Source organism: Symsagittifera roscoffensis, chromosome 7 (assembly GCF_963678635.1).
Source record: "Symsagittifera roscoffensis chromosome 7, txSymRosc1.1, whole genome shotgun sequence".
Lineage (NCBI taxonomy): Eukaryota > Metazoa > Xenacoelomorpha > Acoela > Convolutidae > Symsagittifera > Symsagittifera roscoffensis.
Window position 1 is genome coordinate 3,213,370 of NC_087068.1, and position 27,048 is coordinate 3,240,417.

A 27,048-nucleotide genomic window follows, 5' to 3' on the forward strand; every position below is an offset into this window, starting at 1 on the left:
CTCGTGTAAACCCATCTCTGGTTTCAACGCAATTTACCCACACAACTTTTTGGGATGAAATATCTCAAGCAAGATCTACTTAACAATCCTCCTCCCCCCATAGTATCTATATAAGAATCTCCACCCCTTAAACTAATACAGTAAATTAGCAATAGAGAGTTCTCATGAGATTTTTAATTTTGCTGCATTATGATTGGTCGAATATTCGACTAATGTAATTTACTTAACAATACCCCCCTTTTCTTGAAGGGGGGAGAGATCGTTGAGAAGATCCCAAAAAATGCCTAATCGCGCCAAAACCTTTCAAAGACCAATTTTTAAAACTCGGGTCTATTTCTTCTTTATAAAAAAGAGTTAAATAGAAGGTTAAATAGTGATTGCAGCAGACAAAGGTGTCAAACAACATCTAATCATGAGTACAGCAATACAATATATTCAGTTCAATTGCATTAATTAATCAAATATCAAATAATGTCAAATGGAGCATTTGTGTTGGAAAATAAGGCAAACTGTAACTGACTGCATCAAAGCAAAACTGTTCTTCTATTGGCAGAAAAGTATAAATAGATAATTTAATTTGAACCAGGGTCGGATCTAGAATTTTTTCGATGATGGGGTATGGGTTATTTGGGTTGGGGGGACTTTTACTAAAGTACAAACGTTTCATTGACCATTCTTAAGTTTTTGTTCTACCGAAAACATATGTACTTACATACTTTTGGGTAAAAAAGAGATCAATTTTTAAAAGCAACCCGTTTTTTCGTAACTCCATCCTGATTTGAACCTAAAACAGACTTCCAATTATCAACAGAAATTATCAATACCTCCAAACTTTATTGGAAAATAATAGTTTGATTGGCTGTCTGTGCAAGTTTTGAAGGTTTATTTTAAGATGCGAGTATCTTTTACAAAAAATAACATCTAGTAACCTCTAGATTATTTTTATGCATTTATGATGAATTTGTGAAAATAGATAATTGAAACTCGCAATGTGTGAAATATCAAAGTTCAAAAAGTATATAAAACTAGGAAATCTACAGAATTTTGTGATTAAAGTTTCAAGGCTATATGGACTGAGATATCAAAATTTCAACACTCCAAAATACTAAATTTTGGTCTTATTGAAATTTTTGAAAACCTGTAAATTTTAAGAAATCTAGATATGTGAGCCTCATATTTGTAAATATTCAAGCTCACAATCTCATAAAGCCCAATTAATCTGAAAAAATTAATTGCCATTTAAGTTGCTTTATGAAACTTTAAACTGCGGTTTGAGCAGAGTAAAACTAGATTACAGCGCATACTGGCTCTTAATTTATGAGTCATGGTGTCTTTTTGAGTAACATGTAGCTTATTGGCACTTGAATTGCTTAGAAATTGGAGCGCTTAATTTACAAAAAATAGCTTTCAGAGTTTGTTATGGAACTTTTGATTGAAGGCTTCATTTTATGCAGCTCCTCGCGCATAGCAGAGATCCGATGGCTCCTGGACGATTGATAGGTATCCCAAAAGATGCAATTGAAAGTAACGTCATAAAGAGTTTTTTGAATTTTTGACAGAGATCTCGTTGATCTGGGACGTTCGACTGAGAAGGGTTCTGTGACTACTGGACGTATACTGGGATCTGAGGCGTACAAAAGTGAGTTGCTAACTTATTTGCCGAGTATCTTAGTGGCGCGTTTGTTTGCCTCTCCGATCCTCTGTTCGTTGGAGTTGGCCTTGTTCTTGATCCTGTCCAGCTGTCTGTTCTGGTTGTCGATCTCGTTGCCCATGTCGTTTGCCATGTGCTTCAAATTGGTCACTATATTCGACACTTCGTTTATGTTTTCTTCCATTTCATCTTCTCGGTCGTCCTCCGTAACCCTAAAAATAATTGAAAGTGTTGTGATCTGATTTATCTGAAATTATTATTTAATCATGCGTGTTAACGAGTCATTTCTGACCTTGGCGTTTGGTTGTTCCGATGGACTACATATGATCATTCTTAACGTTTTAATTTTGAATCTTAGTTACTTCTTAACTTGTGATACATTTTCTTTGTTTTTAGTGCTTTAGACAGTTTTACTTGTAAGCAAAGCAGCGGCGGATTTATGAGGGGCGAGGGGGCGGACAGTTTCTCCTCAGGATTCGACCCCCTGCCGACCCAAAGCCCGCTCCCTTTCCACCATTTCGAGATAACCATTTTGGCTGACAGACCTCAAAATTTTTGACCAAAACAGGTTCTTTTTAGTGCTTTGGAAGAGCTCAGAAAATGAATTTAGTCAACCTAAGAAAAAGTCGACAAAATTGTCGATAACTTTTTGAACATCCCCCCTTTGAGAAATCCTATATCCGCCCCTGAATCAAAGTAACGTTTTGTAAGAATTGATCACAAAATGGATTTTAAAAATTTGTTTACCGAGTAGAATTTTCTATATTAAAAAAAAGTTAATACAAAATTTGACTGTCCAAAGGTAGGCCTGTTAAGGCTAAGACCCACTGATAGCTTCTGCGATTCGCACAAACCACACCTAATTACTAGTTGAGGTTCCTGCGAGGATGTGAATGAAAAGCATTTTAGTAACATTACAGAAATTTCGTAAAATAGCTAAAAGCAAATTGTTTAACTGTCAAATTTGCGAAAATTTTTAAACAAATTGTAGTTTTTTGTACATACAACCTCCTTTCTGCGATTTTTTTTTAAATCAGGCTCATTAGAAAGAACCGGGATGGTAGAATGAATGACTAATACCATCATCAACTATGGTAAGAAAGTGGTCTTTTCAGAAGCACTTAATCACTTTGTCTTACAATCCCTGTATTTTTCATCACTTAAAAAATACTTTTTTAAATGTCAAACTCAAACAAGAGTAAATTTCCTTGAAACTTTAATTTGATCTCAATGAGCGTCATTTGAATCTTCCTCTGTTTTTTTGTTTCCATTAAAAGCGGATATACTTTGTACTTTCAATCGATCAACTAAGCGTCTTAAAAGATTGCATCTTAAAAGAGTTCGAATGCATCTTAAAATATTCTCCGTGGCTCCAAAATTTAATCACTTTTATTTTTTACACAAGTAAGATAGCGAGCGATGGTATTTCCTTTGATTCTATGTGGGAATATAAACGATCCCATTAAAATGTCCCAGAAGTGCCGTATAATTCATCCTCGGTTATCTTTGATAGTTGTTGAAATACTGGTGACGTCAAATTCTTCTTTTTAAAACGTGCTTTGAACACAACTTCCACTCATCGCCATGCGAACAAAACCGGGAAATTTTGATTAAAATTAAAGCTGACAGTAATTTATTATGTCTAAATCGGGACGATAATCGGGGACGAAGCGGATATGAAAAGAATTTTTTAAGCTGTGCTTCTTTAATTAAGTAAAAAAAGTTATCTATTTAAGTCAGAGCACGTAACAAGTTAGAAAATATTAAGTGAAGATAAATTGGTTTCAAAAGTGATTATAAAAACAGAGGGCTTTGTTAATTTTAATGAGCGGTTTTCTTCAGTTTTAAGTGAATCAAAAAATATCTATTTTTATCAGAGCATATGTCAAGTTTAAAAATATAAAATGAAGATGAACCGCTTTCAAAAAATTATTTTAAATTTTCAATTTTTCTTTTCAGTTTTAGAAAAAAATTTAAAAAACTTATGATTGTGTGACCAGCAAAAAAATTGTAGATTGCGCAATCAGCGTTAGACCTCTTTTACATTCTTTGTAGACCTTTTTTTAGTGCTTTGAAGTTCCCCGTAAATCCCTCTTGAGCTATCGCTCAGCAAAAACGCAAAGAAGGGTTTTGAAAAGTTTGCGCATGAACTCAGAAAGGTCATACCACTGCAAAACAAAAAAATAAGAGTTTTTAAAATTAAAATTTGAATGTTTGATAAAAACTAGAGAAGCAAAAACTTAGACCAGTTTACCGGCTAATTAACCAAATTGGATAAGACAAAGCAGAAAATTAATCAAAAACTTAGCATGCGTTTTAAGGAAAACTTTTATCCGATCATCGACAGCATATGGCTAATTTGAAACTAGGCCAAAATTTCTACTCTCACTGTACTTTGCAAAAAAAGGTGAAATAAAAGTAAAACAAATTTTTTTCAGAGAACTTTTTCAGATTATTATTGAAAAAAACTGGTGTTTTTGCCGAAGCAAGGGAGAGATTCATCCCCGCTCTGAATTAGCTTGAAACGCAAAGATATTGTGACCGTTTTTTGTGAATACCAGGAGATTATGTTTCAAAATCTAGAAGACTTCGATAAGAGACGACAGTTCAACTTGTAAGGACGCGTCTGTGCTGTACCTGAAACTATTTTAAGAAAATCACACAAAACAGTGTAAATGCCAACACTACGTGTTCTAAGAAACAATTTTTCTATATTATGGATCATGTCAACTCTTGCCCCGCTATGACCTCTATTAAAGATATGCCACCCCTATAAACAACTAATTCAACGGATAACCTTATTTGGAATTTGTAACTTTTTACGAATTCCCCTCTTCTGCAATAGGGGGGGGGGGGGGGGGGGATTAACAAGATCCTATATTATCTCTTCCTCTCTATCTATCTCTTTTCTGTGTGGGCTTTTTCTCACCTGGCGACAAATTTTCCCCCTATGGTGGGTCCGTCCATTGGTACCCCCGGCTGTGCCCCCACCACTGGCCCGTCCTGGCCTTTCTTGCTCCAGATCTTCTTGTCCTGCTCCTCGTTCGGGTTGTGCACTCTGTTAAAAAAAAACATAAAAATCTTTCATTCGCGAAAAAATGATTGAATTAATTAAAACGTAACCAACAGACAGTTGGAAAGAGTCAATAAAAATACCTCAGCAGGAAAAAAATACTGTCATGTTTTTTTTTCAAGTATGATATTTAGAAATTCAAGGAAAAAAATAGATGGCCTTGAAGCGCTTTGAATCTCCAAAACAATTATCTTTGATACTATTTAGAGAAAATTAACCCAATTTGAGAAAACTGGATCATAAGAAAAATTTCGCTGGGAAATCTGAGAATTGTATCATGCTTTTCGTGACTTTAGCACCTTTGCTGTTCGATAGTGAACTTTGCCTTCATTTTAACAAAAGAAATAAACAGAATGAAAAAAATCAAGTCACACCGCGATAATTAAATTTGAGCCTGAACAAATTTTTAGACTTTTGCTGAAACAAAAGAAAAAAATAACACGACCTATAAAAATTTGACCTACATTCACCGACTCTTAATAAAACGACTAAGATGAAACCAGAAGATCCAAAAAATTAATTTTGTTTTAAGCATTGGATAATCAAAACTCTTTTGAGTTTAAGTCTCATCAAAGTTCGAACATTTTCTGTACTTATTATCAATTTTTACTGATTTTGGCTATAAGTTCAAGAAGCTACTTGAGACGACCATTAATGCATAAAAAGAATAAACAACATATGAACAGATCTGTTCTCCACAAAGAACCTCTTCTGTGGGCCCAATTAAGACCTAGAAGCAATTTAATTTTGGTATGTAATTTCCTCGGCTGGGGAAGGAACTAAGGGCGAGGCAAGTGGTAGCTAACTTGAACATTCAAACTTTTTTGAGGTGACGTTTCTATGAAAAAAAAAAATTGTGTCAAACAGTATAACACCTACTAACTTCTTGGTTGCTGTTCCGATTTCCGAAGAAAGGATGGAATATTAGTGCTCGGTGTGGTTTTTTTCTTCGGACAAACTTCAACTTTTTAACAAGCCACTTTTGAACGGTGTTTTTATATCATCTGAAAGGTATCATCGTCTTTTTTTAAATTCTTTTTTTCCCGAGTTTTGAAGAAATTGCGAATTATTTATGCTTGAGGTGGTTTTTTTTCAGTCAACATTTTACCTATGCCTTTAGACAAACTTTTCTTACACCATCTCGAAAAAATTGCAGAAACAGCGTAAAGCAAAATTTTTCACCGGTAAATAGTTTTTGTAAAAATATGGTAGCTTGAAAATTGCTAATTATGCCAATTTGGGATAAATAACACACGATCTTTTGCGTTCTTACAACACACGTAAGCGGTAAACGAAATCGTTTCTAACTGAATTGATGCAAGTTGTTTGGTCGGATAATTTAGATACAATGAATACACCCTTTGATCTTTACATAGCGTGTATGGGATAAATTGCAGAAAAAAAGGGAAAAAAAACTTTATTTTTTGTCTTACTTTTGGTTACATTTATCAATGTTTTGAACAAATCAATTTTTAGCAATGTTTATCATTGTATTTTGCGTCTCGTAAAATAATAATACGAAAATTATGCTAACAATAACTCAGTTTGAAGCAATTTAATCTTACGCGTGCTATGAGAACTCGTGGTATAAGAACTTAATATATCGCGCTTTAATTATTTCTTATTGGTCAATTTAGCAATTTTCAAACCCCCATAACTTTTGTTAAAAAAATAATCACAGTAAAAAATTTTTTTTTCAAACTTGAGCCCACGACAGCGAGACCGCGATATCTTTCATTGGGTGTATAAGCACCACCCGAAGCATAAATAATCTGCCATTTTCTTCTGAATCGGAATAATCACATCAATTTGAATTTTAAATAGCCAGTAAAAATATATATTTTCGAAAAAAAAATCTTTAAAAAATTACAATTTTGAATTTTCTTAACAAAATGAATTATTGATCAGAATTTAACGAGCAGTCGGAAAATCCAGGCGCAGTCATGACACGAACAATCATGATTCAATTCGAGTTTGATCAATAGTTATTTTAATTCAGAGCCCGATCGGAACGAAAACTCAACAAGAATACGTAACGGTACACTACTAAAAGTATATATTACGACATACTTACGTATTATAGCTATGTTACCAATGAGTATCTAAGAGTGACTTACTTGTCCCATGGACAGGTGAACAGACCGCAGCACTTGTTCAGGTCAGTCAGGTTCTTCTCCGCCTCCTTCATGTCCGCGTGGATAGTCGTCAGACCCTCCTCTATGTTGTCCAGCTGCTCTGAACAAAGACACAAACAACCAAGTTAGTATGACCGGGACTGTTTTAAAGTATCATTAAAAAAACCTCTTTGAACGATAGATCCTAACTTTTTGGCCCCAATAATCGCTAACTCTGAGAGGAGCGCTCCGGAAAATGGCAAATGTAATTCAAACTTTGTCATGTGCACGAAAATGTTTTTCTTTGGCGTGTCTTTGTAAAAATGTTTTGTGCTCGACCCGAGTGCAAAAAAATTGACATCAAAAACAAAAAAGTCGACAAAACTTTTTGGAAATCCGCCTCATTTACTTCACAAAAAATTTAAGATGCGCACTTGAGTTGGACACTTATGGCAAGAACTTTACAAAAAAGAGCTTCTCAAAATAAAACTTTTCGGAAACGATTCGCGGCTCAGAAATCTATAGAAACATATTTTTTTTTGGGGGGGGGGGGGGAGCGAATAAATATGTCAACAATGCCATAAATCCCCCCTGGTATTCTGCATGGCCTACCTCCTTGGTCATCGAGGTTCACTAGTGTGTTGATTGCAGCACCTTTGCTCTGAAACAATCAAATACTCAAATACCTTTGCTCTGAAACAATCAAACACCTTTTTTTCATATAAAATTTGCAATTTCTTTACGCCTGATCTTTTTTTGATTAATTATTCCGTTAAATAATTTATAAACCAGCATGGCAAATTTAGTTCAAAAATGCTCCTCGGCATTGGAAAAGGAATGGCCAAACTTTTTCGCTTATGAAAATTTAATTTCGCCAAAACTTTCACCTACGAGAATTTTTATACCTTATTCCACGTCTCCTGGGATATTACCCAGTCTAAATATTCTATCTTACTCTTGCCATCAGTTATTAAAAAAGTCGTAAAAAATTGTTATTACCATGAAACGGATACAATAACAAAATGTCTATTTTTTCACTTCTATTTTCACTCTATTTCCCTCTGGTATTTCATTTTTTTCTTTCAGTTGTTTTGTTCTTTCACTTTTTTTCTCATTTTTGTTGGAAATGAAAGCATTCTTTTCACTCAATCAAAAGTGGGGAATGAAAGCATATTTGTTCACCTGCAGTTGGCCATGGCCGAGTGATCAATCAACTTGAGTGGAAAACGGACAGATGTGCCGATGGAAAAAAAGTACTTGCAAAATGAAGGATGATCATTCTCATGTCCGAAAGGGCTTATTAGCCGATAACTTCGAACCAAGGAAAAAATTTTTCAAACGGCCGAAAGTTATCACCTTTTTGTTCAGATTTTTGAACCCTGAATTTGAATTGGCATTAAATTAAAACTTTTCATACTTTTGTTCATACTGTCCATATTTCATGAAGAATCTCTTCGAAAATTATATGCAAAATAAACGTATTCCGAAGTCATCAATTTGAAGAAAATGAAAACAAAAAGCCTTGTATCAATAAAATGAAAACAATTAATCATCATAGGAAAAAAAATTTCTGAATTGCTAAAAAAAAATCAAGAGCTTAAATCATCAAAAAAAATTATCATTCCAGCAACATATACAATTTCTTTTAAAGTTGCTATTTATGAAAAATTTAAGTTAAACCGAAATGTTTGAAATGTTGTAATTCAAGTCTATTGCTTTTGACTGTTGATTGGCAAAAACATGCAAATTGTGTGGAGAATAAACTCTGTTCTAGACAGTTTTCAAGATGAAAGGTCGGCCTACTTTCTAAGAATATTTTTTTCAACAAAGCCGTCTTCACATTAAGCCGACATTAAGCCAACACTTGCCGTAAAAAACATCTTCAAGAATTAATATTATTTTTTATTAGACACTGTTACAACAAAATTTAGTTCATTTTGAGTGTTCATCGTTTTTCTTATGTGGCCTTCTTGACTAACTATTTTAGAAGGTTCATAAGTTAAAAACCTTGATTCTCGTCGTTCCCGGGTTGACCTCCATACACCGAAAATGCTTATCATACAATTCCATACAACAAAAATCATGATCATACAGTTCCATACATCAAGTGTATGGAGAAAATGCTTACCATACAATTTCCATATATGGAAACTGTATGACTGGCATTTTTTTGATAGCGACAAAATTTTTAAAGTAATTTTGAAAAATTGCCCCAAAATTTTTTTGTTTTTTTTTTCAACCGCAAATCGAATTTTGTACGCAAACAAACATTTTCCGAAAAAAAATTTTTGCATGCAAAATTTCATTTTTTTGTGTGCATAAAGTAGTCCTGGATATTAATTTTCCATTTTTAGAACATGGGTATTTTTAGAAAAAAATCGCTTTTGTTAAAAGCTTTTTTGTCAGTTTAAATAGAACAAGATTTCAGTTGTATTTGTTAAGAACATTATGAGAACCTGGAATTATTAAATTAGAGTTTTATTTGATTGCTGTCATAAAGCGATTTTTCTGATGCTACCACTTGACAATCAAAGAAGGCTTTTTCCACTTTCCCTCCTCCTCTGCTCATTTTCTATTGTTTTTTTCCTCATGAATTGAATGCTCTTTTACAAATAAAAGCGTGACATTACTATAAAAAGAAAAAAGCACATGTATTCAAATAGTTCTTTTTTGTAAGACAATATTAGAATCACATGATCTTATATGAGGAGGGGAAAAAACAAAAGAGTCTTCTAAACTTTTAACAGGTCAAATTTCTTGTCAAAGGCATTAAAAATAAAGATGTAGAAAGTGTTTTCAGGCCATGAATGGTGAAAAATTAGATTTCTCAATTTCATTTTTGAGTTTCAATACGCAAACTTGCCTTAATTTCCTTTTTTACAAAATTGAAATTAAAAAGTAAAAAAATCATGATCTTTTTTTTTCAATTACCGGTCAATTTTGAACTGCACTTTCAAAACTGTCGAATCTCACTTATCGCTGTTTTACCAGATGGGAAAGTTGGGATAGCTGTAACTATTCCCCCCTTTGGTAATAAGGAACGAATTTACACCTGTATAATGAAATAATTCAAAGGTTAAACATCCGTAAACTTTGACCCTAGTAGCAAATCTCCCCCTTATGCATTACGAAATAGTTACATAGATCCGGAATATTGTACGTGTGAATAAGACTCACCTCCTCACATAGTGCTTTCATTCGGCGTGTGCTCTCCAACGACTAAAACAGCAAATAGTCTTTAATTAAGATTTGTAGGTTCTTTGTAAAATTATGAAAAAAATTATCTGTTCGCATTTTTTTTAGCAATTTAAATATAAAACTTACTGTATCTCGCACTCTCGAAAAAATATGAATAAAGCTTGGGTTCAATTTTTTTCAGGTCATTTTTTCTCGTTTTAACGCGTTTTTCTCAAATTGGGTTGAGATTAGACAAAAAGTGAAGAGAGCAAAAGTCGCTTAGAGTTTCATTAGAATTTAAAAAAATGCAATTTTTTCTTCAAAATTCTCAACAAAAATTTTACCCCAAAAATGGTCACGTTGGCTTTTTTCAATTAATCAAGAATTACGCTGAAACTACTTTGTTAATTGATGAGAAAATTATATCACAAGAAGCTTATTACACAGCCTAAAAAGTTCTACAATAGTTGAATGTCCAAAACTTTGCGCAAATTGTTTAAAATTTGATTTTAAGCAAAGATTCTGAGGTTTATATACAAAAAATCAAACTTATTGATATCAAGTAAAAAGTTTTTCTCTTATACAGGTTTTTGAAGTTTTAACCTTTTTAAAGCATTATTGATCTGTGTAATAGAATTCTTGTGATATATTTTCTCATTAATTAACAAATTAGTTTCAGCATAATTCTTGATTATTTGAAAAATTGCATCATAATAATTTTGATGAAATTCTAAGCAACTTTTGTTCACTTTTTGTCTTATCTTAACCCAAATTGAGAAAAACGCGTTGGAAAATTCAAAATTTGTTCGTTTTGTCCGGATAATTTAAATCAGCACTTTAGTTTGCTGAAAACTTATGATGTCGGCAAAATAATTATTGTTTTCATGAGCAACCTTTTTGTACAGAAACTTGACAAAAATCAACCTCAACAAAATTTCAGTTGCATGAAACATTTTTGCTATATCAAAATTTTTCCAGACCAAATCAAGGATTATTTATTAGAGAGAACATACAGAGAGAAAACGTTTTGCTTTTTAAAACTATTTCTATTTGTAGTTTATAGGGTTCTTGTGAAAACTGATTTATATCAAAAATGAATTTCATCAACTTTTTTCAAACTCAGTTTTAACTTTCCGCTAATTGTTCAAGATTTTCTTTGAATCACAATTCAACATTTTTTGTGGCATATAAATTCAACAATTTGATTTTTATAGCATCTGACTAAGAATGACACAAATAGCTAAATTTTGCCATGGTTTCCTTGATCTAATTGTAGTCAGAATATACAATTCGCTTATAGAGAAGTTGGAATTAATTTTTATTGAAATGTTCGAATAATTAATGAAAATATTTTGATTTTGTAAAACTTTTGTAAGATCATCATCAATCTTTTTTCATAGTCAATTTTTCAATATAACTACTTGCTGTAAATTTGAAAACTCATTGTTAGACCCACTTTTGTTTAACAGTGTTGGTGCGTTTTTCTTTCATCGTCAATTTTTTAGTTCGACTTGTCGTAAATTTTTAAAAGTTGAATGCTAATGTCAACCCAATTTTGGGTAAACAGGTTCGGTGCGTACATCGAAAACAGTTTTTTAGAACATTTATCATCCTGATCAAATTTCATGTATGATCTCATTAAAAAAGCTTAAGTGCTTTTAAGTTTCTTCTATAATTTTGCATTCGTCTTCTTTGAAACAGTCAAAACTGAGATAGCAATTTGGTCAAATATTATAAGGACAAGTTCAAGGCAAAATAAAGACCTGTCAAGACATGACTTCACTGATTTTTATCTAGACTTTTTACTTGGGTTAAACCTCGAGAAACTAAAAGCACTATAAAAATATGACAGCAACAAACAGTTGTGTAGATAGTGCAAAAGATTGTTGATCGCATGTCAAAAAAACATTGATGCAGAAAACTACGGCAAAATTTTGTTTTTGCTTGACATCAAAACATACTTTTATTGTAGTGTTGTATGAAACAAAACACCTTTTTCTCGACTAATTTGATGAATTAAAATGCATCCACTGTGTTAACGTATTACTAATCGAATGCCAAAGCTATTAAACGGCCATTGCAGCCTGCTTTAAACATTTCTTTGAAAAAATAGAACTATTATATAAAACACTTTCAGCCGGCGAGTTAGGGGCAAGCTCAAAATCATGCAATTTTTGAGTATTATCTAGTACTGTAACCGCTCGCAACATTCTCGTAAAAGCAGTATCCAAACAAAAAAACATGCGCTAATTTTCTGTCTAGGTGCACAGTTGCTGTCTATTGTGAAACAAAATAGTACGAATTAGACAGATAAAAAAAACTCAATTTCTCACCATTTTCTTAACTTAGCATTTTTTCTAGAAATTTACACATAAGAAGAAAAGAGACATACATTCCTGTATTAGATAATCACCGTATATTCTACATATTTATCACTTTGTTTTTAAGCATAATTTTCAACTGATTAAAATTGCGGTTTTTAAGCTTGTGCATCAAATAGTTCCTTTTTTCTGCGGCAAAAACGGTGCTTAATTTTCAATTAGGTAAAAATACGAATACGAATCAGTGGATACATGTTGTAAAACACATTGTAAAGGTAGGTATGGTGTTGACAAGAATATGTGAAAAAGCACTTTTCAATTTGTTTGTATTGTTTTCGACTGGGGTTTTTAAGGAGGATGCCATTTTAATCTAAGGATAGAGTTCAGCAAAAAGAATCAGTCTAATAGACTTAAAATGTTCGGGTGCATTTGAAGTCAATATGGTTTTAAACTTAAGTCACGCACACAAAAGAATCCGTAATTTGAGTTCCATTCAGAAGATTTCCTGTCTCGAAAGTTTTCAATTGAAGTTTCCTTAGAAAAAAAAATGATCATCTGGAATTCAAAACGCTCGAGTTACAAGGAAAAAAATGCGTGTATCAAAGTAAAATGCAAGTGTCAAAAAAATACTATTTTTTTTACAGATTCGTGTTATAAATCAAATCAAATCTAAACAAAAAAGTGTCAACCCAAATTGATGAAAACCAATTACACTTTGACATTTGAAAGATTATACTTTTTTTTTCTTTACACTTGAATACGTCGATGTCAAATTTGAAGTTGATCAATGGCATAAAAGCTTCCCAAAAAAGGCAGAAACTTTCTTATACTTTTCGAAATTGACTGTCAATTTTATTCTGAAAAAGATAATCATTTGCGATGCAATTAATCAAAACTCATCTGAAAAAAAAAACAATCAGAACAAGAAAGAATTTTTCTTTAGTTTGTGACGTCATTTTCTGATCACCTTTTGTTTTCTCAAGTTGATTGTTTATATTGTCTATGCGGCCACCGGTTTCAAACTAAAGAATTATTGTATACTTTTTTTATATTGGACTTCTTCGCTAATTCAGAATTTCGAAATCAGTTTCCAATTTTGGGTTTGTTTGAACTCTTTAAAAAAATTATGGAAATTTGGAGAAAATTACGTTGCTTCTAATTAATGATCTGAAAAATGGATGCACCACAGATCTTTAATCTAGTAAATCCATGTGTTTACAACAAATTTACTTGATATGACCAACTAAGTTTTTAGTGAGCAGGTGGCATTATTTTCAAGTGTCGACAAGTTTTTTTAGAAACACTGAAAAAAACTTGGAATTTTCTTATAGAATCATTGAAAGACAGCTCGAAAAATCTTAAAAATAGTAAAATTTAAAAAAAAAACGATGCTTTCTCATTAAAAAAAACCTGCGAAGGGTATCGAATTTTTACCAGACCGACCTTTTACCATTTAGTCTGGTTAAAAACAATGATTTCACGGTTTCTCAGCAAAATTTTGTTTGTTCTAACCGCTTCCTTTTCGAATCTTCCACTAATTTAACTTTATCTTAATTGAATTACTGCATTGTGGTCTAGTAAAAAGTCGGTCTGGTAAAACGTCGGTCTGGTACAAGACCTAGCCCCGCCTGCGAATTATATTGGTCTTCCTGAGCAGTTCAAAAAAAGAGTTTGTTTGTTGCCTCCGAATTTATTTGTTGCCGCTCAAAGTTTGACTGAAAACATTTCAGTAAAAAAATATCGCTGAACTTCATACAACGCTTTTCTAGTACATCAGAGCTGATGCATTATTGGCAAAATCATTGGGTCGCTTTAGTTCTATTAACAAACACATCACAATAATAATAAGTAATCATAATAAATTTTTTCCAGTATAGGTTCATATTGGTCAAAAATAATTATATAAATGACCACTTGAAAGAACCCAGTCTGGGAGATCGTCATTAGACAAATTTTGCCTGTTTTCAGACGTCTCAATGAATTTGCAAAAAAAAACAACAAAACTGAACACTTTTTCTGATGCGTTTATCTCCACAAAAAAACGCAGTGTCCTTAGAGAAGCGTTGTATAAAGTTTACGGAATTTCACTTTATAAACTTTTCAATCTAAGTTTGAGGTTTAGAAATTTTTTTGAGATATCTCAGATTGAAAATAACACAAAAAAAACTGAATATATAACGATTAGTGTTCAAGCAGCAAAGCATGTTCTGAGTTAAGTTTTTAAAAAAGTATTAGTATTGTTTTTTCCAAGTTTGAGTAAATTTCTAGGGAAAGCACTAAGATAAAATAAGAAAACTACCAATGACTTTGGTTGACTACATTTATACTTTAAATTATTAAATTTTTTTCTTTAAAGTTTGATACTTTTTGTGAAATTGTGATTTTTAGCATGATTGATTTTTTTAAGACCGGCTCTAATTTTTTTTTCCTAACGTACACTTTTGATACAGTGAAAATCAGCTTTGAGGTGGAGCAACTTTTTAGTCATCCAAAAGTAACCAGTTATGTCTTCAGATAGTCCCCATATTCCAGAGACAGGATATTTTGTCGAGCGAAGCTTTTTACTGCGCTCAATGCCGTTTTTGTGCTCAACGTTCACGTGGTACCACTACAACAGCCTGAATTGGCCACACGGCGGCAGACTTAAAGCTGAAGCTAAAGGTCAAGTGAGAGCTCGACCTCACGCACTATTATTGTCATGGCAGGGGAGTGAACACTCGATCTGAAGTTGTCAAAATGAGCTCTTTACCACTATACTAAGTGCCTTCTTGTCATATAATTTGCTACAATACCGAGCTTGTAGAAACGCACCTATTTAGAAAACCACTCCGTTGAAATGTTGATCCCCATTTTGCAAAAAAAAGCTGCATATAAATCCTTGACAAAACTAAAAGCTATTGTGTCAATAACTTTATCAAAAAAGAACCGTTAGGGAATTTTTTTTAAAGTTTCGGTTGATATTCGATTTCAATTCAGCACTGATGTTTTACACAACTCTTATTAAAATCTGAAATTCAAGTTAAGTCAAGAAATATTAAGAAGTGTTTGAACAAAACGGTGGGAAACGTGGTGAACAACAATAATGAGGTGTTACCTGCCACGTGACCACATCTATCTCTGGCATGTCTGGTGGCAGAATGAGGTTGCCTTGGTCGTCCTTGGCATACTGGGGTTGTTTCGATCCACCCTTCTTCTTCTTGCCCCCCTCCCCATTAGGCTCATCTCCCATTCTGCTCAACCGGATTCAGTTAAAAGGAGTTGTTCAAAAGTTGTTCACGACTGGTTGACGGGAAGCAGATCCTGAAAGCAGAAAGTAAGCTTAGCCTAAACCAAACAGTTTTGTGATTACATCAGAAAATCTAGTTGGAAAGGAAATTAAGCCGTTTCTGAATGAAGCCAAGAATTCAGCATAGAAAAAACTGCAATTTCAGTATGAACAAAGAAAACGATCACCAATGCAAGAAGTAAAATCAATGTACTCTCGCTTCTGCTAGATTTTAATTTGCAGTTTAACAAAATTATGCAAAGAATTTTAAAAAATTGATAATGAAACGAATGATCGATTGCTGCGCAAATAGTGCAGACCAGAGAACATAGGCTCACGGTTGCAGTTATCTCTTTTTTTCAAATTTGATTAAGAAAGGGAACGCTAATGTAGGCTTCATGATTCAAAACTCAATTACCCTATCAACTAAACTCAGACTTTTTCCATCAACAGCCCAGATAACTTTTTCTGAATTTTTTATTACAGTTCGAATCATGACTGAAAAGACTTTAATATAACACATCACATGGGCGCAAAAAGCCTTTTTAATGCTGTGTAACGATATCAGAGGAGAAAAAAAAACAGGCCAAAAAAAAACATTTTTGGGCGTTTTTGGAAAGGTTTTGACCAAAAAACTGCACTTTTTGGGCATGTTCTTGCTGAAAATTGGTTTATATTGGCACTAAGAAAATATTTGAAGTAGGTCCAGCCAAATTGAATATTATAAAATGTAGGAAATCATAACTGAGCAAGATTTTCCCGAGCTGAATTCAATTGAATCTCATTATTGACGGTAACGTGACCGCGCGTGAAGTACGTTGGCGTTTTTGGTAGTGAAAATGAGATTTTTGATGTCATTCACCTGGCAATTACCATTCTTTTTGACACATACACACGTGGATGAAATCATAAACAGGGAAAAATTTAGACGCAACTCAAATTAGGGTTGGTATTCAAACTAGTCTTTTATTTACCCCCCCCCCCCCCTTTCCCGCTCCCCATCAATAATGCTATGAATTCCTTGAACCAAATCTGCAGAGAACTCTAACGTCAATTCACTTAAGCAGCGCAATTGTAAGTGTTTTTCCTGGCATAAATTGGCATAATTTCACTTCCAAAAAAGTCCTTTGAGCTTTGAAGCAGATGCTTGAGGCTTTCTTTAGATAGACATGTCCAAGGCTTGATAGCAGAACTCCTCGGCCAAATTAAAAAAATCCACTTGCCCAGAGGTTAAATAAAACATGCATTTAGATAAAACTGACTTCATTTTGCAAATGAATTCTTATAAAAATCTCTTTTATAACAGAAAATGAAGGACGTTTCCCTTGAAACTACTAGAAAAGTAGAAAGAAAGCTTGTTTACCTTGATCTGAAGAAAGTAATATTCAATAATACGATTATACTAACAAAAGATGTTAAAGAGTGGCTATATGATCCTTTATAAAAACGGGAAACTAGAATAAAATTTGGTCTTTGAAATGGGGATTCAATTTTGAACATAAAAAGTCTGGACTGGTTAAAGAAAAAAAGAAAAGTAGAGGTGAAATAGTGAAATGAAATGTAACTGCAGCCTCGGTTATTGAATTGAAAATAGCAGGTAAAAATTGGGCTTTCGCTTTGGAATGACTTTAACCGCGTAAAAAAAGAAAGAAGGAAAAAGAGTATATTGCCCAATTTTGAGGCAAAGATGGTCGATTTTGTGCACCATTCATTTTCAATGAGGGAGGAGGGTAGGCAGATGAGGGCTAAAATGGGAAGATTAATGCCCCCATTTCAAGTAAAATAAGGGAAAAGAGCCAATTGGACGAACTAGAAGTTGAACGAAAACAGGTTTTTCTGCTTTTTTTTCGCATTCCCAGTAGAATAACTTGAAAACAATGTCTTGACGACACAAATCCATCTTATCAAAAAACGAATTTCCCTTTGACATGGCATATCTTAAAAATGAGTCTCTATTTAATGGGTTCTTTAGTGTGTTTTGAAGCAAACCTAGCCCGAAAAAAAACAGGGATGACAGGCGTTTCGGTCCGGCTTTTCAGAATATCAAGTAGAAGATAGTTCAATGAGCTTTTCATAATATTTAGTCAGAAAACCTCAAAGAATAATATTATGAAAAATCTGCTCTTTTTTCTATATTATCAATTTTCCACCATATTTGGCGTCGCAAATTAATTAAAACAGAACCAAGACTTGATAAGACGAACAAGGAAATAAATATATATTTTTCGTCTTAGATAGCGTTTGGCTAGTTGGGACTTTTGAAGTAGGTGGAAGTGGATTGGAAGTGACGGAGAGAGTAGGGACGCCTGGGGGCTGAGAGATCCGGCAATCACTTCTGTCAACTGAGAGAGAAAAAAATAGAGCTAACAGAGAAAGAGAGAGAGAGAGAGAGAGAGAGAGAGAGAGAGAAGAAGAGAGGAGAGAGAGCGAGAGAGAGCAAAGAAGAGATAGATAGAAAATGAAGCACTCCTGAGATATGGGGTTGGGTTTGGATGGGAACGGACCGGAACGGAACGTAAGGGAAGCCGAAAAACGAGAAAATCGACAAGCGACATGTGCAGAAAAAATAAACATATTTGAGCGAGCGTGTCTTCAACCGCAGATAACTGCGACATATGTGAGTGCAACGGCGGACTCAGACATTGACTTTGATATCAATCTGAAAACTTTGCGACTCGAAAGCCATAATACAAACAGCACTCTAGCTTGGAAAAGAACCAATTAGTTTGAGTTTTTAATCATTCGTGCAAAAATTAGCAACAATTTAATTTCAACCGTCATGAGAACAAACATTTTTTAAACATTTTTGTGGTTTTTCTGTTAGCACTAAAATTACCAAGCAAAACTCGGTTCAATTAGGTTGTAGTCAAAAAACTTATTATTGTAGTAAAAAAATTACAATAAGATCAGAATAGTTCGCCTAATTAAAAAAAAACAAAATTCAAAAAAAGTTCTGGAAGGATGCTTTATTTGCGGAAACCACGTTCATACACACAATCGACTTTGCTCAATGAAAAATCAAAATCAATTATTGAGCCACCGCTGAGTCGACAGTACTAAAGTGAATGACAGTAGAGCTGAAAACAATATTGTGGTCATGAAAAACTTTAAAACTATTAAGTTCTATTCTAAAATTTTTAGCATTTTGTCTGATCCAATGGAGAGCATAAATATTGTTTCTTTTTAAATGACCCGAAATTAGGGCACTACGCCCATAAAAGATCAGCCGAAATCATTCGGGCGGAATAAATTTTTGAACAGAAAAAAATGTACACGCAGTCAAAGCCAGTGAAATTACAAACTACAGAACAAATCATAAAATTAGAAAAAAAAAATCAGATGTGGCAACTCAACCGACAAAATCCTAGCAGGCAAACAAATGCCAATTTTTTCTAAGACGAAAAACTTTCCCGAATGAAAAAAAAGACGTCTTAGTCAGATTCGAACCCAGGACCTTTGTCGTCCCAGGCGTGTTCGTTATCTGCGGAACAAATGTACAGCAGACAAAATATTGAAACCAGTATGAACTAAAATGCCAAAAAATGTTGTTAAGCAAGTATTTATCTCAAAAAGGGGTCTATTTTCCAATTTGATAAGGCTTGCTAATCGGAAGCTTAAAAAACGCTTTCAAATCAAAAACACGATAGGATAAAAACAGGGCGTTCAATTTGGACTCGCTAGACAAACCAGTATGTAGGACCTGCGGTGAGTTTTAGTTACATATGCATAATCAATGAACTGTTAAAATTCAGTGCAACCAAGTGTCAATGGATTTTGCAGGTTCCTCATTTTTCGCGGCACATCATTTTGGTATGATCCAGATATAAAAGCACATTCAAATAACAGAGTTCTGGTTTCTCTAACTCTAATAAAGAGGGGTCTGATGCGCTAAGCGAAGAACTACAATAAACTATATGGATTTGCATAAATTCGAAATTGATTACCATATTTTGAATAATTAAGACTTGAAGTAAAACCGATTAGTTTCTGGCTTGCGTAAGTAGTATTAAAATTATTTACAATCGGCAAGAAAAGTTAGTTACTTGTTGACATTTGTAAATTGCATAATTATTCAGAAAAAGTTTTCAACATTCTTATATACTTAATGTTAACATAAACAATTGACCAAGTTGTTTCACTTTGATTGACTAATACTAGCCAATCGAATTGACCAATATTAGTTTCAAAACTTGATGTAGAAATAATGATTTTTGGCCGCTTCAATCAGAATGAATGAAGTATTGCTGAAAAATTATAGGTTCAAAACAGTTTTTCTGCATGTTTTAAACATGGATTTTTTGGCATTTTTAATTTTGAAATTGAAATGCATGAAAATTGTAATTTTATTGTTGTTAGAAAACCGCAATTGGACTATTAAATCAAACTGAAGCTCACAAAAAGTTCAGTCTAGCTCATTCTTCCAAAAGTATAAAATCTCAGTTTTTTGTGGTGAATCAGTTATCAAAAAAAAATTTAAAACTGAAAATAAAATTTTAAAAACTTCGTACAAAAAAACAGTTCACAGCTTTTCAATTAAACTATTTATTTATAACTTTATTTTCTAGACTTCTGTGCTAAAGAATTTTGTCTGCTAGTTGATTGCTTTAATTCTCAATTGCTCAATTTTCTATCTCAGAGGTGTAAATTTTATGTAGAATTATTTTTTCTGTTAGTTTTGTATTTCTAAGTAATATGGTTATCAAGTTCGAGCAAGCTCTTATGTTTTGAATTTTTCAAAATTTTATGCTGGTCGAGCTTTTTGCTTGGCAAGTGGTAAACAAATTATTCGCTGTTAGAAAAACGTACAACTGCCGGTCTTTGAAGTTCGTAATCTGTAATAGAGTTTCAATTTTGAACAAATAAGGGAAAAACAATTATTTTTTCGTAAATTGGTGTTGTTTTAAGCGTTGTTCGATGAAATTGAGTATAGAAACAAGAGGGAATTTTTTTCTGACAAATTAAACGAACTTACTGATTAGCAAGTTGCCTCAAAACAAATGCTCCTTATGCACTATGCGATTTTTTTTGAGTCACAAAATCTAAAAAATGCAACAATTTTGAGGCTTTTGCAGAAGACGGTTGTGCAATAAATGCGCTTCAAAGTCTTTGCAAAAAATAGTTGTCGTAAATAAAAAAAAGCGATTTTAGATGAAAATCGAAAGACATTAAAGAAATATTCAATATTTTTTGCATGCCCTCAAATAGAAATGCATAGTAACAAAAAGTCTCAAGAGGTCAAAACACGTAAAAATCCATTTCCATTTTTTCCACGATTATTGACCTCAATTTCAAATGAAAGAACCATTGTTTTCGATAATAAAAACTTTGAGGGCTGTTTTCATAATAGACGGGCCAAATGCCCAAAACTTGTCAACCAATCAACCTTTATTAAGCCCAAATTTGATTAATTTTCCTGCCTATTTCGCTACAATTTGGATTACTGATGTGAGATTGGCGCTTATAATTTTCAGACATTCGTTCCAAGCCCCACAAAATTCTAATAGCAGCATAATTTAGCAGAATTAATAGAATATGGCTTAAAGGGCAAAAGTTTGAACTAGCACGAGAGATAAGAATTTGATATTAAGAGTACAACTTCAGGACTTTTCAAAAGAACAAAAAAATTTTACTATGAGCTTTTCTCAAATATTTGAGACTGAATTTTCCCAACTGAAAATGGAAAAAAAAACGTAGTCCTTGTTGACCAAAACCAATCAAACTATTCATTTATTTTCAGATTTCGAACTTCTAAAATTCTCCAAAGTCCTTTTAAAGTACCGCGTCGAAATGAAAATTTGCCTCAATTTTACACACAATAGGCACGTGTACTTAAAACTTCAACAATGAAAAAAGATTTCAATTCGGAAAAAATCGGACGAAAAAAGATCAAATTGTGAGAATAATTAAAAAAAAAAAAGATGCAAAGATACGTCAGATTACAATCATTGTTATATATACTTTTTGTAAGATAATCATTGCACTGATTGAACGGTTGCCATGATAATCAAAGTCTTTTTTTTTAAATGAAAACATAAAAAAAATTCGACTGTAATTGAATATAATCCAAATGAATGGATACTCTCTGGCGCTTTTGAAAGGATATTTTGCTTGCTTCCATCAATTCTCTTTGCAGTAATTGAACATTAAAAAACTTTTGTTTGCATCCAACCCTTACCTTTCAAATCTGCAAACCTAATTTCATATTGTAACTTGACCAGAACTAAAAACACCGAGTTTACCAAAAAATACGAAACAAAATCCTACCTGATGCGTGAAGTAGTTTCTATGCTGGCTCAGATATCGTCTTTGTAGCAGGTCAATAAATATTCCCTAATGTCACAACCAGGCAGAAAAAGTGATTTGGTATATTTTTCAGTTCTTTGAGAGGACAAAAACACCACAAGTGAATGAAATACCCGCGAATTGTCCAGCTATGGTAGTTTATTCCAATAGACACACACAAAGGTATTATGGCATATATTAGCCTGCCTCTACAAGGGTTTATTAATAAGATATGCGGGCAAATAAATTTGTGTGATAAAATCAACTAAATTCGAACCACTTTTCCAGAGAAAACTGGAAAAAAATGAAGATGATAAACACAAGTGAATAACAAAGGAAGACTTTAAGTCCCAGACCAGAATGGGAAGGAAAAAACTCTGGTATTAAAATTGATGGGAAAATGCTGGCTGTAAACGTGCAGAATAATCACCAATTTTCAAAGTCAGGTGAAAGGAAAATTGGCCACAAGTAAATGACAATTTTAGGGCTTCTAGTAATTTTTATGCCGTTTGAACAAACAGTTGTTCAGTTGCTACTTGTAGATTAAGACAATCTCAAAACTGCGCAATTTCGAACCCAGCACAATTTTTTAAAAATGTTTTATCAACTTTTTTCTTTTCAAACCTACGCGTATTAGCTCTATCTAAACTCTCAAGAGAACTTCGGGAAAAGTTGAGCTAAATTTTAACCCCAGTGGCTAGATATTAAAAAGTGGGGGCAAGCAAATTCCCCAAAGTGATGGTTAGAATGCAAAGCCAAAAAAAGTTATAAACGGAGATAAAAAATATTAATCAATGCTGGTCGCTCTGGTAGTAAATGGATTAACCAGCACCAAGACACGTGCAGGTCGAACGGGCAGTTAAATTAGAGTGTAATTTTCCTGAATGTTTTCTTCAACACAATTCATAGACCTCAGTTTAAAAAAGAGAGAAAATTCTCTAGACTTAGTAGATAAAAAATCTACAGAGGATTTCCCAGTTTTACGTATCGCTTAATCTTTATTTCTTTTTTACCACTCTTGATTTTTCTGAAAATTCTGTCCAAAATGAAAGCACAAGTATATTTGCTGAGCTACAGAATAAAAAGACAGGATGTTCATAGGTGGCTGGGAGAAAAACAACGAAAAAAGCAACCAGCCGCAAAAATAGCTGCTGCCGATCCGCAATAAATGCCAGTTTAAATGCCGCCACGCGCCACAAACGCGGGCCGGATAAGACCAATTTATTGAGTACCTTTATACCAAAAACGGTCAGCTTTTTCTCATATCTGAACACACTTTGGCGGAACACAGAAGACAAATTGAAAGCTTCCTTGGACTTTAATATGAAAAAAGTAGCAAAAAACAAAAACACACAATTAAAACGATCCTTTTTTTCAAGAAAATCGATTTTGTCAGAACGAGCTTTCGGACTAGCGGTATGCTTTTAAAATGGTGAAATGGAGTGATGGAATAATTAATTAGCATGAATGAAATAAGCAAAATTGTGGTAGAAAATAATGTTCTTTAAACGGTGCGGGAGAAAAAAAAACACTTATTTTAACCACTCCAGAAAAACCAGATTCGAAGATGTAGATTAAAAAGGATGCACTTGAAAAAATAAAAAGCAGGAAAAGGGCAACCTGCACGTAAATTAACAGACAAGCAAAACTGTTTAGAAACTAATCGAATTTTTGGTACACCATGAAAAAAAGCCGTGAAGCATTTTTAGTAAATAAGGTACCCTTGAACGCTTAAGATGTTTTTCGAGTTTTGATTTGAACTCAGAGAGCAAGCTTTAAAAAAAATTAAAAATGTAAAAAATAGAAATTATCAGAACAGGAACTAATGACCATTTAAAACAATATATTTTTTAAAAAGCATAATTGTGATAACGCAAATATAACTTTAACCATATCTAAGAAGGTATTTTAAGTCTTATTTATGTATTAAAATTCAATTTTTGAAGCATGAAGGGTTGAGGATCAAAGTGGCGAGTTATGGCAACTTTATAAAAGTTCAGTTCTGTAAACTTGTCGACCGGGGAAGATGTCTGCTGTTTGAGCAAAAAAGTTAGCCTAGACGGCAGATAATAGTATGACCAGCGAGTTCAGATATTACACACAGAAGTGAGGTTCGCACCAATTGTGACACCACACAGTTAATATTTCAAGCTGGCAGACAACAATTGATACAAAATCCACTGATTGAAAATCCACAAACTACAAAAATTCAGATTGCTTATCTCCAGCTCGAACGATGAATCTCCAGCTCGAATGATGATCAGTTTTGGATAAACAGTTTAGCAACACAATCGACAACGTTTAAAAACTACTAAGATAATTTTATCGAGAAAGATTGAGTAAACGCCCGTTGAGCCAAAAACTATTAAGTTCTGATTTTCTAAATTTTTACGCCCCCTAAGGAAACGCAAGAAAACGATAAGTTGATTTTTCTTTTAAAATTTGCTTGTGGACTGGACTAAAACCCTTAGAATAAAATCCCGCAGGATAAAATCCCACCGGATATAACCCCCCTGCACTAAATTCGTCGTAGGAACACATCCTTCTAGAACAAACTGCCCCATAATTTAATTCGGTATGATGGAAATCAAATAATACACAATATATGGTTTTATCTTTCTATTGGTTCCATTTTGAATTGACTTCCATTTAATCATGCATCGCCCTTACACGACTATTCAACAGTTTTAAGATTCCAGCTTTCAGTTAACTTCCTATAAGAATGAGCTTTGATTGCAAAAATTAAAAAGCCACGCGACACAGTCAGTAAAACAGGTGAATGGAAAATAATGTTGATTCTTTCACCGTGAGTTCGAATTCCAAATATGAAATTTAGTGCAATCGACAAAAAGGTCTGTTAAATTTACCCCCAGGGGTCAAAAATCCCGCGCTTCCACTGAAGTGGGGGTGCAGGATAGTGTGCAGAGAAGTCCCCGATTCCTAGAAAACCATTCTCTTTATTGTGTCAAATTTCAGACCCCTACGACCACGGACTGTTGATTCTGGGGAACCAAAATTTTGAACTTAATTTGACTTTAATTTATTTTGACTGACAAGCAAAAAACACCCGCTATAGTCCCATCAAAACGATCAGTATAGCAGGTGTAATACCAGTTTTGCGTGGTTGCAATTTAATCCCCCAGTAGCAATTAAACGTTTGTCTCTTGAGGCAAGGTTTAGTTTAGTTTGTAAAACACGTGCATCTTATTAACTAACGACTCATTCAAACCAAACAGTTAAAAAAATAAAGTCAAATTTGTTTTAAGCAAGAAAGAGGGCCAGAAAGCGCTTCACAATAACTACGCTTACTATAGGAAAAAAGAGTTAGTCAACTCAATTCAGTGGAGTTGCGGCGATCAAAGCAACAATGTAAGACAAGCTTATGGGCTTCAAAGGGCGAATTCTTCAAGCCATCGCCACCTAAGCATACACACGAATCGGACTATAACTAATGGAAACGTATACCATTAATGAACAGATAAAAGCGGACACAGCGGCCTGCACTAACTCTTCCACACACAAAGTGCTGTCAAATTCCCTAGCAAAAGCTACACCAAATTGCTACTCGAAAATGCTTTCGGCGCCTTACCTTAAACGAAGGATTAGAAGTAACCGACATGAAACTGAAGCCAGCGACCTATACCATTAGGACTCGATTTTGAACTGCCTGCTAAATGCACACAGACCATGAATGCAGAGGTTCTTTTTGAAGATTTGACAATTTCGGGAACCTGTAAATGATATTTGGTGTTCGCAACTAACAAAAAACATTGAAATCTCAAACTCTTATGGAAACTGAGAATCGAGATGGAACATTTTTTAAAAGCTGTGTACATTTAAAAGCCCCCTCTACCCCCCGTTCAACCATGATGGACTTTGAAACGGTTTGCATCAATTCAGTGGGTTACAACTTTTCAAACACAGAAATCAAAGATTGTTTCTTTCACTTCTCACAAGCCATTTACAGAAAGATATTCGAATTGGGTTATGCTGTACAGTATCGTCAGGAAAAGGAATTCAACCTAGCTATACGTCTTTTAGCTGCTCTTGCGTTTGCCTCACCCTTGCATTTATAAGCCTGGTATAAACAAAAACTAGTTGCCATATTTCTGACGACATCAAGAACTATTTTGAGGACACCTTCATAGGCAAAAAAACGCAAGAATTGACAAGATGGAAATCGCGGTTCGACATGGATATGTAGAACGTTTACTTCAGGACCATTTAAGACCTCACCAGGGCGAACAATGCCCCCTAAGGCTTTCACCATGGATTCGCATCCATCCTCCAAATGTCAAACTTTGACATATGGAAACTCATTGAGGCCATTTAGAGCAGCAGTCACTGCAAACTTTTAGTTTTTCTCAAATGCAGATCAGAGAGAAAATTCACACATTGAAAAAGGATAATTTTGGGAGGATAAAGAGAACTGTAAGCTCTGGCGCAACTACAAAAGGATGGATTATCTTGAAGCCATGGCCGTTAACTTGTCCTTTTAGCTTTCAGTTTTTAGTCTTAAATCTATCTATTTCTTTTGTGTTAGTTATCTTTCATCATTTAATTCAACTTTTAAAGTCGGTTTTTTTATTCAGAATGAATGTGAGGTATTTTAAACAAAAAAACTGGGGGGTTTCGTCCTAGGGGGATTTGGTCCTACGGGGGACTTAGTCATGGGGAATTTTATCAGGTGGGTTTTTGTCCTAGGGGATTTAACTCCTGAGGATTTTTTCCTAGACCTTTCAAACTAGGCAACAAGCCAATAAAAACTAGGCCGAAGCCATAAGCACCGAAAGAAGCTTTTAATGTTAAAAAAATGAAAATTAGTTAAAGCCAGGCGGCAAGAGATTTTAACACAGAGGCTAAATAGAGGTTCGCATCACTTGCCATTTAACACAGTCGTAAGAAAAAACAAGTCGAAAAAAAAACATGAAAAAAAGCTAGAAAAAATTAGGTCAAACTAAATTTTCGTATGTCTCGATGAAGTACACCTAGAGCCCAGCTAGATCTGGAGGTATGTGTTTGATTTTCATCGAACGTGTTATACGTATGCACGTATGCTCGGTTAATACGTGTTATGAAATTAACCGAGCATACGTGTTATGAAATTAACCGAGCATACGTGTTATACGTATGCTCGGTTAATTTCATTAACCGAGTCAGTAGTT

General features: G+C 33.8%; 1 protein-coding gene across 2 annotated transcripts; it reads right to left on the reverse strand.

Moving 5' to 3' along the window:
- Nucleotides 1-354: 354 nt before the first annotated feature.
- Nucleotides 355-23,045, reverse strand: LOC134850992 (synaptosomal-associated protein 25-like). 2 transcript variants are annotated; one of them, XM_063866856.1, is made up of 7 exons: nucleotides 21,866-23,045; nucleotides 15,431-15,636; nucleotides 10,016-10,057; nucleotides 7,451-7,499; nucleotides 6,842-6,959; nucleotides 4,581-4,709; nucleotides 355-1,863 (listed from the first exon to the last, which is right to left on the reverse strand). In XM_063866856.1, exons 2-7 carry the CDS (start codon nucleotides 15,563-15,565, stop codon nucleotides 1,653-1,655), a joined length of 684 nt encoding a protein of 227 aa, XP_063722926.1. In that variant the 5' UTR covers nucleotides 15,566-15,636; nucleotides 21,866-23,045; the 3' UTR covers nucleotides 355-1,652. The 2 variants fall into 2 exon arrangements, with proteins under 2 accessions (XP_063722926.1, XP_063722927.1); XM_063866857.1 differs by lacking the exon at nucleotides 21,866-23,045 and adding an exon at nucleotides 16,965-17,304.
- Nucleotides 23,046-27,048: the final 4,003 nt, after the last annotated feature.

What these genes read in the sequence shown, in the direction of transcription:
- LOC134850992 (XM_063866856.1), bottom strand. Translation starts at nt 15,565, where the DNA reads ATGGGAGATGAGCCTAATGGGGAGGGGGGCAAGAAGAAGAAGGGTGGA. An exon ending in TTCACCTGTCCATGGGACAA is followed by an intron (nt 4,710 to 6,841) that starts GTAAGTCACTCT and finishes TTTTTTTAACAG; the next exon opens with AGTGCACAACCCGAACGAGG. An exon ending in GGGGGAAAATTTGTCGCCAG is followed by an intron (nt 1,864 to 4,580) that starts GTGAGAAAAAGC and finishes AATTATTTTTAG; the next exon opens with GGTTACGGAGGACGACCGAG.